Raw genomic sequence first — 15,590 nt, 5'->3', positions numbered from 1 at the left:
GACGCCATGATGATGAAGGAAATGAGTCCTGTGATTGGTGCAACTGCTGCACCACGCAGACTTAGCAGCCAAGCAGATGTCAAACGTTGAAATAACAGAACACAAACATTTATTAATGTAACAGAGGTGCGGGAATATTGACATTTATAATAAAATATTGAAACGTTACAATAACACCCCATTTTTTATAAAAGCTGTGGCGCTACATGACCGCAGCAGAGAGAAGGGGGCGGGGTCAGCAGGTGTTGCCTGCAATGGCCGCAGCAGAGAAAAGAGGGTGGTAGTAGCCTAGCGGGTAACACACTCGCCTATGAACCAGAAGACCCGGGTTCAAACACCACTTACTACCATTGTGTCCCTGAGCAAGACACTTCTGGATAAGGGCGTCTGGTAAATGCTGTAAGTGACCTCAGCAGAGAGAAGGGGGCGGGGTCTGCAGGTGCAGGTGTTTTTTCAGGTGTGTGTTTTTAATCTAATCCTATGGCTGCGTCATTACTGACAAGTCTCTCTGTATCTCTTTCTATCACACACACACACACACACACACACACATCGGTTCAGAGACAGGGAGTGTGTGTGTGTGTGTGTGTCAGTTCTTGGGCTGCCGTTGTTTGTGATTGTTTCCACTCTCTGGTCTCATGTGGTAGGAGAACTGTCTCGCCTGGGCGGAGTCCACGCGCACACACTCCATTCCACTCACTGCACAACACACAGATACAAAATTAACAATGTTATTTCTGTCCGGGTCAGAAGGGGTGTGTGTGTGTGTGTGTATATATATATATATACTCACAAACTTGCGTAGTTTTCAGCTCTGGCAGTGTGTTTAATTCTGCTGTGATAGAACGTCCTTTCCTGACCTGCAGTCCTCCTGCATGCATGCGAACAACACACACACACACACACACACCTGCTACAACCAAATATCCAACTGGGTGTGTAACATCAGACGAGAGTGTGTATTTGGAAGTGAGGGACACACTTGAGAAGCGTCCCTCCCCCAAACCAACACGCTGTTAATGAGACGGAGATTGAAATCCTCAGCCTCTGCCAATTTAAGCAGGTGGAGGAGAATGAAAGTGTGTGTGTGTGTGTGTGTTCAGGCATCCCCTCTGACAGCTCTGAACTTTTCAAGTCCGCAGGATGGGTGGAGGGAGAATATAGACACAGCACTCAGAGGAAGAGAGTGTGTGTGTGTGTGTGTGTGTGTGTCAGTCGTCACCTGCTCATATGTCCTGAAGGTCAGTTGCGTTTACTGAGCAGAAACTTCATTTTATCTCGTTTGGGGTTTTTTTTGTGTGTGTGAGAGATGGACGTTCCTGCTGTAGACCCACCATAGATGTTCTGCAGCACGGAACTCTTCTTTCCCGCGTTCTTGGTGGCCAGCGCTCCTAATCCATGCTTCACCTTGACAAGGTCAGTGGCCTTCGGCCAATCCCACAGCAGCTGAATTAAGAGGGCGGTGACCTCTGCTGGTCCCGCCCCTTTGTGATGTCTAGTCATAGCAACTCTTAGGCGAGCCCGAACACGACACCTAAAACACACAAACACACACACACAGAGTTTATAATCACAATCATCATCATTCTCATTTTATTTTATTTTGTGAACTGAACTGGATGGACTACATGAACCTTTTCACATAAAACACACGCACACAGTTCCCAGGACAGTCTCACACCTGAAAACATTTAGCGACCTGTGTGTGTGTGTGTAATGGTGTAATTGGCATTATTATAAGAAGGGGAGCTTCTGAACTTGATTACAGGAGGTGGGACAGTGTGTGAGGACAGATGAACTTTTAGCCTCTTGTTAAAATGCTCCACACACACGAACACAGACTTACTCAGACGTCAAGGTGCTGCTATGCAGTAGGGCAGACGGCACATGTGGGCAACATCTGAGCAGGACTACAGGGCCACATAAAATGTTCCCATCACGTGTGTGTGTGTGTGTGTGTGCATGCGTGTCGTCTGCACATCTTTGTATACGAGGTGTGTGTGAGTGAGGTACGATGTGTTTATAGTGTGTGTGCGCGAGTGTTTACCTCCTCCAGGCTCTCTGAATGGTTCTGGCCGCCGCGTTCCTCCTCTTCTTCACCTCCTTCCGCCGTCTCTCTCTCTCACTCTCCTTCACTCTCTCGCCTCTCTCCATCACCTGTGGTCTGGACTGGGTTACCGTGCCGACAGGCCGCGACGTGGGACGTTTCAGCTGGGCTTCCGTGGTGACTGGAGGATGGGCTCTGGCAGTACTGGAACATTCTGAACCCGAGACCCCCGCCACACACAACCAGAGACGGACAGACATTAGACAGTGAAACAAAGCACAACACACGGTGACACAATAAAATGTGTCCTCTGCATCTAACCCATCACCTTTGGTGAGCAGTGGGCAGCCATGACAGGAGCCCAGGGAGCAGTGTGTGGGGACGGTGCCTTGATCAAGGGGACCTCAGTGGCACCTTGGCAATACGAGTCCACTTCCTTACCTGCTAGGCCACCACGGCCCATATTATTATCACTGGCCCTGATGATAAATATCCGCGGCATTTATCAGACACCCTCTGCCAGAGCACCTTACAGTCAGTAGTTACAGGGACAGTCTTGTTCAGGGACATGATGGTAGTAAGTGGGGTTTGAATCTGGGAGCTTGTGGTCTTACTAGCATCCATCCCATCATATTCACGCAATCAAACAGCTAAGAGTTTACTAACCAGCTGCAGTTGGAATTTTGGCTAAATTTGAAATGCATCCTCTTTATGATGTCATAACCAGGAGCAGCCAGCCAATCAGAACTCCTGGAAATACGACGATAGCTAGTTCAGGCGTGTCCAACAGGTAAGTAGAACAGAAGTACAGAAATAATGGAATCTCAAACAAGGAGAATGCAGGCGGGTGAATGCTTTATCCTAAATCAGGAGTGAAGCGCCCAAACCCATTAACAATCCCTTTAATGGACCATTTTATTGGATGCCAGTCATTTTGGTCCTAATGCAATAAACACACCGTACCTGGGGATGTGTTTGGCAGCTCGGGCCTCCGCTGTGATTGGCTGCGTTGCGTTTTGGGTGTGTTTCTCTTAGGAGCGATTATTTCCTTAGCCCCGCCCCACTGATGCAGAGAACAAGTCTGCTCAGCCAATGACAGTTGGCGCTCCAAACACCCGGCCAGTGACAACTGCTGTTCTGCTTCTCTCCGGCGTTCCTCTCCTCTTTTCCTGAAGGATGCAAACACACACACACACACACACACACACACTTGAGCAAAACAGGAATGATGGAACGTGTGTGCGTTTCATCCTGTCGACGTGTTCTAAATGTCATTGTCCCTGGAGGCTCTGCGCCCCACCGGTTTAGGAAGCCTGTTTTGCACCCATGACCTCCATGCGCAGGAACAGCAGACGGACATGAAGTTCATGCTGCTTGATCTGACAACTTAAAAATCACGTGTTGAAAATAACAGAAGTCTGGTGTATAATTAGAGAATTCCGTGTGTGTGTGTGTGTGTGTGTGTGTGTGTGTGTGTGGCGGGGGGGAAACATGAAGTTGTTCTAAATTTCCGCAGAAAACGAGCATCTGCTGCCAAAACGGATTCATCTCCAGAAAGATAAACGTGGACACAGTCAGAAGGTGGTTGTCTGAAGCTAAAATCCACCAAGAAACACGTGCGTTGGCCTGATGAGAACTGGCGTAGTATTCTGAGGACTGAGGAGATTCGAGATTCGAGTTGGTCGGTACTGAATTTAAAGCCACAGTAAAGCTCTGGATAAGGCCGTCTGGTAAATGTGAATGTAAACGACGACTATGCAAGAAAGCGTTGCTATTCTTATGAATATTACTCGGTGGGCTATTGGTTTGGAATTGGCATTTGAACCATTTGCGCTGACGCGAGGCATACTTGGCGGCGTCCTTGCGCAGCTGCTCGTGCTTCATCAGCAGGTTCTTCCGCTCCCTGTAGGCCCGGCGGACCCGGTAGCCCTTGAACAGGGCCTGGATGGAGGAGGCGGCGATGTCCTGGATGGCAGCGATCGAGAGGGCGCCGTGTTCCAGCAGGTACTGAGTCACTTCCTGGTGCTCCCCTAACAGAGCGTAGTCCAGAGGAGTGTACCTACACACACACACACACACACACACACACACACGAGTGATGATGGACCCGCTTGAGGTGTGTTTACCATGTCCATGTGTGTGCAGAGTGTAAGTGTGTGTTGTTACCGCTCCTCTGTGCTCTCCATGTGGTTTGGAAACGTCCCACCATCCAGCAGCAGCTTGACTGCGTCCAGATACCCATTATTACAAGACCAGTGAAGCGCTGTCCGCCCCTACACACACACACACACACACACACACACACTTAAAAACAGTATTTACAGCAGCGATATTACACGGTTCCTGTTTTTGAAAGTACATTCATCACCTCCTTGTCCTGTATGTTGGGGTCGGAGTCATGCTGCAGCAGCAGGGCCATGCAGTTGATGTACCCGGCGTAGGCGGCGCACTGCAGCGGTGTTCTACCAGCGCTGTCCTGCAGGTTCGGCCCGAGGCCGTTCAACATCAGAACCTCACACACCTCTGCGTTCCCGCCCAGCGCCGCCCAGTGCAGTGCAGAGTGTCCCTCTATATCAACCAGGTCGACACGAGCACCACCTACACACACACACACACACACACAATAATTACTAATTACTAACACTCCAATCCAAGGAACAAACATACCATCAAACAACAGACAGAACATGTAACTACACACACACACACACACAATAATTACTAATTACTAACACTCCAATCCAAGGAACAAACATACCATCAAACAACAGACAGAACATGTAACTTCACACACACACACACACACACACACACACAATAATTACTGATACACTCCAATCTACATTTACATTTACATTTACAGCATTTATCAGACGCCCTTATCCAGAGCGACTTACAATCAGTAGTTACAGGGACAGTCCCCCTGGAGCAACTCAGGGTTAAGTGTCTTGCTCAGGGACACAATGGTAGTAAGTGGGATTCGAACCCGGGTCTTCTGGTTCATAGGCGAGTGCATTACCCACTAGGCTACTACCACTCTATCAATCTAAGGAACAAACATACCATCAAACAGACATGTAACTACACACACACACACACACACACACACTTGTTTTCACCTTTGATGAGTGTGAGGATGACATCTCTGTGGCCCATCTCACAGGCACGGAATAGGGGTGTGTGTTTCATGACGTCCAGAGGGTCAACAGCAGCGCCTCGCTCCAGCAACACCCCCACAGTGGTCACATGACCAGAGAGAGCAGCAGCATGCAGCGCTAAACACACAGCAAGGTTTTACTAAGGTTCGGGTTTTCCGGGCTTTGTGGGGACACAAATAAGCACTTTTATGAGAATATCATCTATGGTAAAAGAAATGTAATTCAAAATTAAATGTGCATATATAATCAGGCGCCTAAACAGTCACCCTGCAAATGTCACTCCAATCTGTCAGACAGATCATACTGTGCAGCCTCGGGCTTCTCCAATAATCAATAAAATCAATCAATTATAAAAGTGTAGCCATGCATAACGAATACAGATGCAAGCATTATAATTGGTGAAGATTTCCTTAGGTTAATAACACCATATTATATCCCTGAACATTCATTTATTCATATTAATTTACACACTATGTGTGTAGATTAGACACACAAGCACTCCATTCAGAAGTGATTGTCATTGTGAAACACTGCAGCACAGCACACGGTGACTCAACGAAATGTGTCCTCTGTATTTAACAGTCACCCTTGGTGAGCAGTGGGCGGCCATGACAGGCGCCTGGGAGCAGTGTGTGGGGACGGTACCTTCATCAAGGGGACCTCAGTAGCACCTTGGCGGTTCAGGATTTGATCCCACAACCGCATTGATACATATAGATCTGAGCCAGGATCTGAACCTTCCGATTACGAGTCCACTTCCTTACCCACTACGCCACCACTGCCACCATTTGTAACATTTATCGAATAACTACATTATAACTACAAATCTCAATCAATTGAATCATGTCAAATTATTTTTCTATAATGCATGTTTAAAACTAAGAGACAAGTATGGGAAAGAGGCTCAGACTGGGAGATGATTTGGTCTTTTTTTTATACCTTTATATAAACACTGAAGGTTCTGACAGTTTTCAATAGTTCCATTATTTTGATACAGATGAGAACCACGTGTAACATGGTATTGTATCCCTGACATGAATTTTTTTTTTGCTTTTATATCATATTTGCTTTTTTTGTTGGCCCCCTAATACTGTATCTGAAGTCTCTTTCTGAAATTCAGCCGTGGTGCAGAATTACAGAGACTTTGATGCATACTGGTGAGTGAATTACAGACACCACAATGAGATTTTCCAGGACGTGCCATTTCGGTGTCTGTAGCTTTAAATGCTAAGGAGCAGGAGAGAGGCGGGACGAGGAGGAGAGCGGCCTATAGAAGTTTAGGTGATGTGACTGCATCAACACCATTCACAAATAACAATGTTTGGCGCGGACAGGAAGTCACGTTGGCGTTTCTCCATAAAAAATACAATGAACCCACTTATCCTTCAGAGTCTCGCGTGAGTGAACTAAAAAAATACGTTTTAGGTCATTTTTAAATCCATCCACCGAGCGGCGGGAAAAGCATGAGAAACGAGAGGTAACCTTTCCCCTTGTGACGTCATAAGGGGACAAATTCCCAATTCGGCGCTCTGTCGAAGTAGAATGACCAAAGCGCTGTATTCATAGTTGGGGTCCTAGTGAACCGGAATTGATCTCTTCATCCATGGTAACTTGAAAGCACATTGTAAGTCGCTCTGGATAAGGGCGTCTGCCAAATGCCGTAAATGTAAGTGTAAATAGGGGGCCTTTTAAATATGGTCACGTGGTCCAGATGCAGCAGGCACATCGTGTGGCTCCTGTACCTGTGCCTCCGTACTTGTCAGCCATGTTGATGTCCAGGTTTGGTTTCATGTCCAGCATCATTTTGAGGACATCATCACTGCCCTTCCCTGCGGCCCACATGAAGGCTGTTCTGCCCTCCAGGTCCGACTCGTCTCGGACAGAGTGACGCAGGAACACCGCCACCGTATCCTGGTAGTGACCCCCCACACATAGACATACAGAGTGAGGTGAAAAACACACACACACACACACACACATAGTTGCCACACACACGCACAGCGTAGTTGCTCTGTGCTCCGTAGTGAAGGGGCGTGGCTCCCTGGCTGTCTGATGGGATGCTGCCTGATTTGTTCCTTTCCAGCAGTAGGTGCACAATCCGTGCATGACCTTTAACACGCACAAAAGAGCGCATTTACAGACACCTTCTGTCTTCAGTATGCACAGATCTGTATGTGTGTGTGGTGTGTGTGTGTGTGGTGTGTGTGTGTGTGTGTACCCAGCAGGGCGGCCCAGTGTAGCGGGGTTCTGAACAGGTTGTCGTAGGCGGTGATGTTGCAGCCCTCATACGATGTCAGCACCTTCACCACTTCCTGGTTCCCATCAGCCACTGCAAAGTGCAGCGGCGTGCGGCCCTCATAGTCCTGCCAGTTCAGCAGAGACTCGGTGGGAGCGGCGTCCTACAACACGCACACGGAAAGTGATTACTTTATTCTCCGTGGAAACTGTAATGAGACAGAACGGTTAAAACGCACAGCGGCTTTTCACCGAATTTCAACCGAAACGGTGATTCGAAAAAGCGCAACGACTGCGAGTAGGGTGGGTGCGGGACCACGCATGCGCAGAGAGAGAGAGTGGGGCGTGGCGGTGCAGCCGAATGGGCGGAGCATGGGCAGACGCCGCCACTCCGGCGTACTCGAGTAGACTGAGTTCGGAGAGGGTTCGTACCGTGAATCACTTAGTCCAAGGGGGCGTGCAGCAGAATACTGTGACAGACGATCATCCTCACCAATCAGATGTGTCCAAAGTTAAAGCCACACCCACTTAAAATGCCATCAACTCGACACATTCTTCTTATAGCACAGTTCATATTTCAATGTACGGTAATTCTACAGTTCTTCTACAGTACAGTCAATACTGAACCACCTTTTCCAAAAATACGTCAAATGATCACAATTAGATAATTTCTTAAAATTGTTCAGCCCTAGGCTGCAGCCTTCAAAAAATGCTCCTCGAATGGAGTCACAGTACTTCATTAATCAATCAATTTATCAATCAATGAATAGCAAACTGTAGATGCATATTTTGTCTCATGCTCTTGTGTAATGATGGCACGACATCGGACCCCTCCCAGCCCCTCATTATGTGTGTGTGTGTGTGTGTATGTGCACTCACCAGTATGCAGCGTACGGTGTCTGTGGCGTTGGGGTGTGTGTTGTGCGCTGCCCAGTGCAGGGGGATCTTGCCCTCGCTGTCAGGGATGCCGATGTTGGAGTCGTGTTTGATGAGCAGCTTCACGTGTTCAGCGTGGTTGTAAAATGCGCTCCAGTGCAGGGCTGTCTGCTGCTCACACACACACACACACACACACACACACACACACACACACACACACACGCGCACTGTTCTCCATTAGTACTCATATGACATGACATGATACAGGGTGTAGGCGACTGACTCAACACCATCGCACCTCCTCCACACATCACCCCGGGAGAAGGCGTGGCCCAGGCCCACATCACCGCTGCCCTTACGGCTTTCGAAGCACTGAGCAGGTCCTGTGTGTGTGTGTGTGTGTGTGTGTGTGTGTGTGTGTAGCCCCAAGGAGAACTTTTTATAGCCTCCATGTAAAATAAGACATCAGACGACCCCTACTGCTTTACTGTACGTGTTACTGCCAAAAAGACATAAATAATTACATTTGTGTGTGTTACCTTGTTCTTGTCCTATGAGTTACATTTTTCTCACCATGCTGTTTGTGTCACTTTGTCCTTGCTGTGTGTGAATGTGTTACAGTATCTTTCATCACGCGGGTTTGTGTCTGCTCGTTACTTTCTTTGTGTCCAGTGTGTGTTACCTTGTTCTTGTCCTGTGTGTCCACCTCTCCAGGACCCATGTGTCTCAGCAGCAGGGCGAGGGGTTTGGGGGAGGGGTGTCGGGTTGCCAGGTGCAGTGCAGTCATTTCCTCTCTGTCCTTTAACAGCCAATCAGCTCGTCTGGACAACAGGAGCTTCATAAAGCGCACATTACCCTGCACACAAAAACACACACTCAGACATCCTTTCGAAAGAAAGTGAAGTGATTGTCATTGCTGTACACTGCAGCACAGCACACAGTGACACAACAAAACAATCCTCTGTATTTATCCATCACCCATGGTGAGCAGTGGGCACCGAGACAGGTGCCCGGGGAGCCGTGTGTGGGGACCGTGCTTTAATCAAGGGGACCTCAGTGGCACCTTGGCGGTTCAGGATTTTATCCCACAACCGCATTGATACATATAGAGGCCAAACATGGGTGTGGTGTATAGGGTATAGTATACACGTGTCCCCATTTAACAGGCACACACTCACACACACAATTGTGTATTAGGAGTAAAAACTTACTACAGTGAAGTGTCAAGAGATGACGGACCATGTGCGTACACACACACACACACACACTCTAACACACTCAATAGCTTATTGATCTAAGCAGCTTGTTCATTCACAGTGAGAGACATCTCCCCATAACAAGCTGTTAGTGTTCAATCAACGCAAATAAACAGTTAAAACACACACCCAGTAACGCTGTGACAAATGGAGATGATGAATGAAGAAAATCTGTGTGTGCTGTGTTCAAGTGTGTGATCTTGCACCTGCCACTAAATGATAGAGCTTGTATGTTGAGTGTCTATCTGTGTACTTGAGGGACAAAGAGGTATAAGAGTGTGTTTGTGTGCGTGCGTGTCTGTGCATGTGTGTGTGGTGTGTGTGTGTGTGTGTGTGTGTGTCTGTCTCCATTCTCAGCCCAATTAGGGGTTTAATCCCTGAGCTGAAGATCTTATTGATCCAAGTGTCAGTGTTAACCATCAACCTCCGACTTCCCTCAATACACACACACACACACACACACACAGGCTCTCCTCAAACCCCCCTCTGCAGCCTTTCCATCATTCTGGTCTCTTTCTGTCCCTCACCGTACACACACGTACACACACACACACACACACACCAACTCCGCTGCTGCATACTGAGGAACACTAGGGGGCAGCATATCCTTAAACAAGCAGGCCATCAGCTAAGACTGTGTGTGTGTGTGTGTGTGTGTGTGCGTGCGTGTGCGTACCTTCTGTGCTGCGAGGTGCAGGGCTGTCCGGTGGCTGTGGTCTCTCCGGTTCACCGAAGCTCCAGCCTTCAGGAGAGAAACGGCACAGTCTAATCGGTCGGCCAACACACAATACATCAGCGGAGTCCTGCCAAAGCTGTCCTCACTGTCCCTCAAAGCAGGGTCCACTGGGGCACACACAGACACACACACACACATTTATTTTTTACACATTTTTGTGTACAGTTTGTGAACCTGTTAAAAGTAAGAGTACACTGGTAATGAGATTGTGTAAACTGTGTGTAATGGTGATGACTGTAAAATCTGTGTACCAGTGATGACTGTGTGTTTTACAGGTGTGTGTAAAACGTGTGTAGCGGTGATGAGTCTGTGTAAGGTGTGTGTAAAATGTGTGTACCGATGATGAGTCTGTAAAACGTGTGTAGCAGTGATGAGTCTGTGTAAAGTGTGTGTAAAACGTGTGTAAAACGTGTGTACCGATGATGAGTCTGTAAAATGTGTGTAGCGGTGATGAGTCTGTGTAAGGTGTGTGTAAAACGTGTGTACCGATGATGAGTCTGTAAAACGTGTGTACCGATGATGAGTCTGTAAAACGTGTGTACCGGTGATGAGTCTGTGTAAGGTGTGTGTAAAACGTGTGTACCGGTGATGAGTCTGTGTAAGGTGTGTGTAAAACGTGTGTACCGGTGATGAGTCTGTGTAAGGTGTGTGTAAAACGTGTGTACCGGTGACGAGTTTGTGTAAAACGTGTGTACCGGTGACGAGTCTGTCTAAGGTGTGTGTAAAACGTGTGTAACGGTGATGAGTCTGTGTAAAACGTGTGTACCTGTGATGAGTCTGTGTAAAATGTGTGTGTAAAACGTGTACCGCTGATGAGTCTGTGTAAGGTGTGTGTAAAACGTGTGTACCGGTGATGAGTCTGTGTAAGGTGTGTGTAAAACGTGTGTAACTGTGATGAGTCTGTGTAAGGTGTGTAAAATGTGTGTAACGGTGATGAGTCTGTGTAAAACGTGTGTACCTGTGATGAATCTGTGTAAAACGTGTATACCAGTGATAAGTCTGTGAAAAATGTGTGTGTGAAAATGTGTGTGCCGGTGATGAGTCTGGTGTAAAATGTGTGTGTTAAACGTTGTGCACCTGTGATGAGTCTGTGTAAAATGTGTGTGTAAAACGTGTGTACCGGTGATGAGTCTGTGTAAGGTGTGTGTGAAACGTGTGTGCCGGTGATGAGTCTGTGTAAAATGTGTGTGTAAAATGTGTGTACCGGTGATGAGTCTGTGTAAGGTGTGTGTAAAACGTGTGTAAAACGTGTGTACCTGTGATGAGTCTGTGTAAAACATGTGTAACGGTGATGAGTCTGTGTAAAATGTGTGCACCTGTGATGAGTCTGTGTAAGGTGTGTGTAAAACGTGTGCACCTGTGATGAGTCTGTGTAAGGTGTGTGTAAAACGTGTGCACCTGTGATGAGTCTGTGTAAAATGTGTGTGTAAAACGCGTGTACCGGTGATGAGTCTGTGTAAGGTGTTCTTCTCTCCGTTGACAGCAGCAGCATGGACCTGTGAGCTCAGGGGGGAGGGGCCACAATGGGCGGAGTCTGGGGGGTTCATTTGTGTCACTAAAGCCTACAAAACAAACACGCACACACAGAACATTCTCGTACATAGAGGGTAATTGGGGTTAGTAACTACACAGTTATTAAAGAGCCCTCAGTGTGTGTGTGATGTGGGTATTAACAGTCCTGAGATACACTGCGGTTTCACTGTGTGTGTGTGTGTGTGTGTGTGTGTGTGTGTGTTTTAACTACGCATAAATGTTTTTACTGGGGAAATTAGATGCTGCAAACACACGCAAGGAAGGTGTGTGTGTGTGTGAGGGAGCGAGAGGCAATGTTAGCGTGGGAAGTGGGGTTCCGTGAGACTGTTTTTATGGGAGTTTAGCTCTGATCAGCCACAAGCCTCACCGATTTCCCCCAGACACGCACAAACACAAACACACACACACACTACTTAAACTGAATAACAGTTTTCACTCTCATAAAAGCCTGATTCCAGAAAAAGATAAATAACCTCCTGTGTGTGTGTGTGTGTGTTTACAGTACTACTCAGCTCCCTGTAAAAACTGATCTCAGATCAGAGGAACATCAGAGCTTTTCAGTTCTCAGATGTGACTGATTTACACTCTCCTGCAAATGCACAGCCACGTTCAGAGTTCCATTCATTCTCACACACAGACACACACCCTGCTGGGATCCCGAACGCATGAACGAATGAAACATGTTGAATGAGCGGTAGCGGGAAAGAGAGAAATATAAATGGGCTCCATTTATTTATCACTGGGTGGAAAAAAACAATAACTTATAGACGTATAAACGTATAGTTCCGCCGTTCGCATCCAGCCAACAGTCTGCAGAAAGTCTGCTTCCTTATGATGTAACATCTTTCCTTTGTTTTATTCTAGTATATTTGCTCACGTGTGTGATTTTTCTCCCGACGCACCAGAGAGCCGCCGGCGTCGTCTCTAAACATCAATCACCATGCTGCTCCCTCCAGGGGTGGGACTCCGTCCCACCAGGGCCAATCCACAGAGAGGCATCACTTGACTGACGCCTTGTTAGTGGGCCTCATTAGCTCTGATTGCCCACAATGCAATATGGCAAATAGTCCCAGGGTGGGGAAGGATTTGTACTGGGTTATGGGATTAGGTCTCACACACACACACACACACACACACACACACACAGTACAAGTAGTGGTGTGTACCTCCTCAGAGTAGCAGAACACACTTGTCAGTCACTGCAGGCAGGGTTTTTGCTGAGTTGTGTGGAGAGTCGGGTGTGGTTACAATGACCTTTCATTTCATAAAAATAAATACATTCTGAACAGGAAAACCCAAAACATGCTCGGAATCAGGGTCGCAAAAGGTCACCGCAGATTGTGGCTTTGTGATATGGGTGTTATTGTATATATGCAAATTTGTGATGTGACAAGTATTACAATGAGGCCTGTAGATATGATGGATATGTGTAAGAATATGCAAGTTGAACCGATTATTCAAGAATGAGGGTAATCTACAGCAAAAAAAAAAATGGAGAAAACACACACACATCGGCGTGCACACACCCTCAACATTAATTATTAAAACCCCTCAGACAACACATTTTCATTATTAAAAGAGTAATTAATTAAGCCTTTACACTGGGGCTAAAAGCAGAATTAAATCGATTTACAGAACACACCACACACACCACCACACGGACAAATAAAAACACTATTTAAACACCGCAGGTAAGGTTTCCATCATCGTCAGTGGACAATTGAGAAATAACAACAGTACACAGTTTATTAAATTTACACTGACAGGTATCAACAATGTCCCAGACACACAGGTAATAAGTACAACCACGTCCATGGCCGCGGGCCCCAGCCCTGGCTAAATTGCCGTCCGCCTAGTTACCAGGGTAGCCAGCGGAAGGAGACGCCTCGCATTCCACGCCGTTGTCATTAATTGAATTCCGTTAAGATAATGAATAAGGTTCCTTTGTGCTCCTGCTGCTGAGATGAAACTTACAAGCTTAATGAAACACCAGATGCATGCTGGTCGTGTCCCCCCGCACTGATCTTTAAATACAAACTGTTCCTCATCGGCACGACAATGACTTACATTTCTATCCTTCTACAAATAACGTTAGGTGTTACAAATAACACCTAAATACCACCTATCCATATCCATATATATATATATATATATAGATAGATTTATACCGATTTATACTGATTTACACAGGCAATACAAATAATACTGATTGCTAATAATAGTACTGATTTCTACTGATTGACAATGATAGGACTGATATATACTGATAGTATTGATTCATACTGAATACTTATTTACACTGAATTATATTTATTTACACCATACTGACTGCACTGTTTTATACTGATAGTACCAATAGTACTGATTTATGCCGGCAATACAAACACTATTAATTTACAATTAACACTACTGATTTACAATGATAGTACTGATTTACACTGACAGTACAAATACTATAATACTAATTTACACAAATACAGATAATAATGATTTACAATAATAGTGCTGATTTCTACTGATTTACACTAATAATACTGATTTTAGATCAATTTATACTGATAGTATTGATATACCGGTTTACATTGAGAGCAGTAATTTACATGGATTTATACTGATAGTACTAATAATACTAATTTACACTAATAGTACTGAACTATCCTGACTATGCTGATAATACCAATAACTATTGACTACACTAATTATACTGATAATAGAGGTGGCAAGTAATCATGAAAAGATTGTGGTGTGTAAAAGCCACAGGTTATAGTCAGGAATGAACAATGGTGCTTTTTATTCACTGATTGCGATGAACTATTCGCTGCTCTATCTTTATTGTGAAGTTACATTATGTCTTGCACGATCATGTCTCATCTCTACTTTATGTCTTGTTATCTGTGGGGCAGTGGTTGCCTAGCGTTTTAAGAAAGCGGGCCCCGTTATCAGAATGTTTGCCGGTTCAAATCCCGATCCGCCAAGGTGCCACTGAGCAAAGCACCGTCCCCACACACTGCTCCCCGGGGGCCTTTCACTAAGGGTGATGGTGAATACAGATTTCACTGTGCTGTGTATCACAATGACAATCACTTCACTTTCCACGTTGCATCATGGTGCTGCAGAGGAGAACACTATATATGTTTACTTGTGTCATTACTACTACCAGTATAAATCCATGTAGATTATTGCTGTCGGTGTTGCTTTGTATGTAAATAGTATTATAAAGAGGGTGGAGGACACCGCTCACCATTGTTGGCAGGGGGGGCAGATCATCTCCGGCTCACAGTTCCCCACGCTGGTGTGTGTGTGTGTGTTTGTTCTCTCTTGCTGTTCTTGGCCTCCTCTCCAATCCCCTGCCTTCTCTGATCCTGGGTCCTGTGGGAGACAATCACATAAAGACTAAGCAGAATGTGTGTGTGTTTTAAAGCAGAAAGTGCTCTCTCACTCACAGCACAATTCAAAAATGTTTTCATACAGTGTGTTCATGCGTGTGTGTGTGTGTGTGTGTGTGTGTGTGCGCGCCAGTGTACAAGAATCACAGACAGGGACATGGCCTCAGCTCTATGTGACGTACCACAGCTTCAGAGTGCCATACCTGCCTTCAGCTGAACAACAAGACCTGGCAACGTGGGACACACCACAGGATTCCTATGAATAAGTAAATAAGATATCTGGGGGGTAACGTTGTGTGTGGTGTGTGTGTGTCAGGGAGGGGGTTTAATCTGGAGAGAAACTGGAGATTTGATGTTTCT

At 46.2% G+C, this 15,590-nt stretch overlaps 1 protein-coding gene across 2 annotated transcripts; it reads right to left on the bottom strand.

Annotated features, from left to right (window-relative positions):
• Positions 1 to 86: 86 nt before the first annotated feature.
• On the bottom strand, positions 87 to 15,184 carry LOC114790031 (inversin-like). Of its 2 annotated transcripts, none has more exons than XM_028979622.1 (17): positions 15,086 to 15,184; positions 11,753 to 11,873; positions 10,252 to 10,418; positions 9,002 to 9,175; positions 8,320 to 8,487; positions 7,424 to 7,604; positions 7,205 to 7,314; positions 6,948 to 7,116; positions 5,167 to 5,322; positions 4,416 to 4,645; positions 4,214 to 4,320; positions 3,897 to 4,106; positions 3,011 to 3,216; positions 2,048 to 2,261; positions 1,335 to 1,534; positions 794 to 871; positions 87 to 699 (listed from the first exon to the last, which is right to left on the bottom strand). In XM_028979622.1, exons 1-17 carry the CDS (start codon positions 15,086 to 15,088, stop codon positions 590 to 592), a joined length of 2,604 nt encoding a protein of 867 aa, XP_028835455.1. In that variant the 5' UTR covers positions 15,089 to 15,184; the 3' UTR covers positions 87 to 589. The 2 variants fall into 2 exon arrangements, with proteins under 2 accessions (XP_028835455.1, XP_028835456.1); XM_028979623.1 differs by having other exon boundaries at positions 10,252 to 10,317.
• Between the last annotated feature and the right edge of the window lie 406 nt (positions 15,185 to 15,590).

This window comes from Denticeps clupeoides, chromosome 5 (genome assembly GCF_900700375.1).
Source record: "Denticeps clupeoides chromosome 5, fDenClu1.1, whole genome shotgun sequence".
In the NCBI taxonomy this organism is placed as follows: Eukaryota; Metazoa; Chordata; class Actinopteri; order Clupeiformes; family Denticipitidae; genus Denticeps; species Denticeps clupeoides.
The sequence above is the reverse complement of the archived record's forward strand: the minus strand, read 5'-3'. Positions and strand labels throughout refer to the sequence as shown.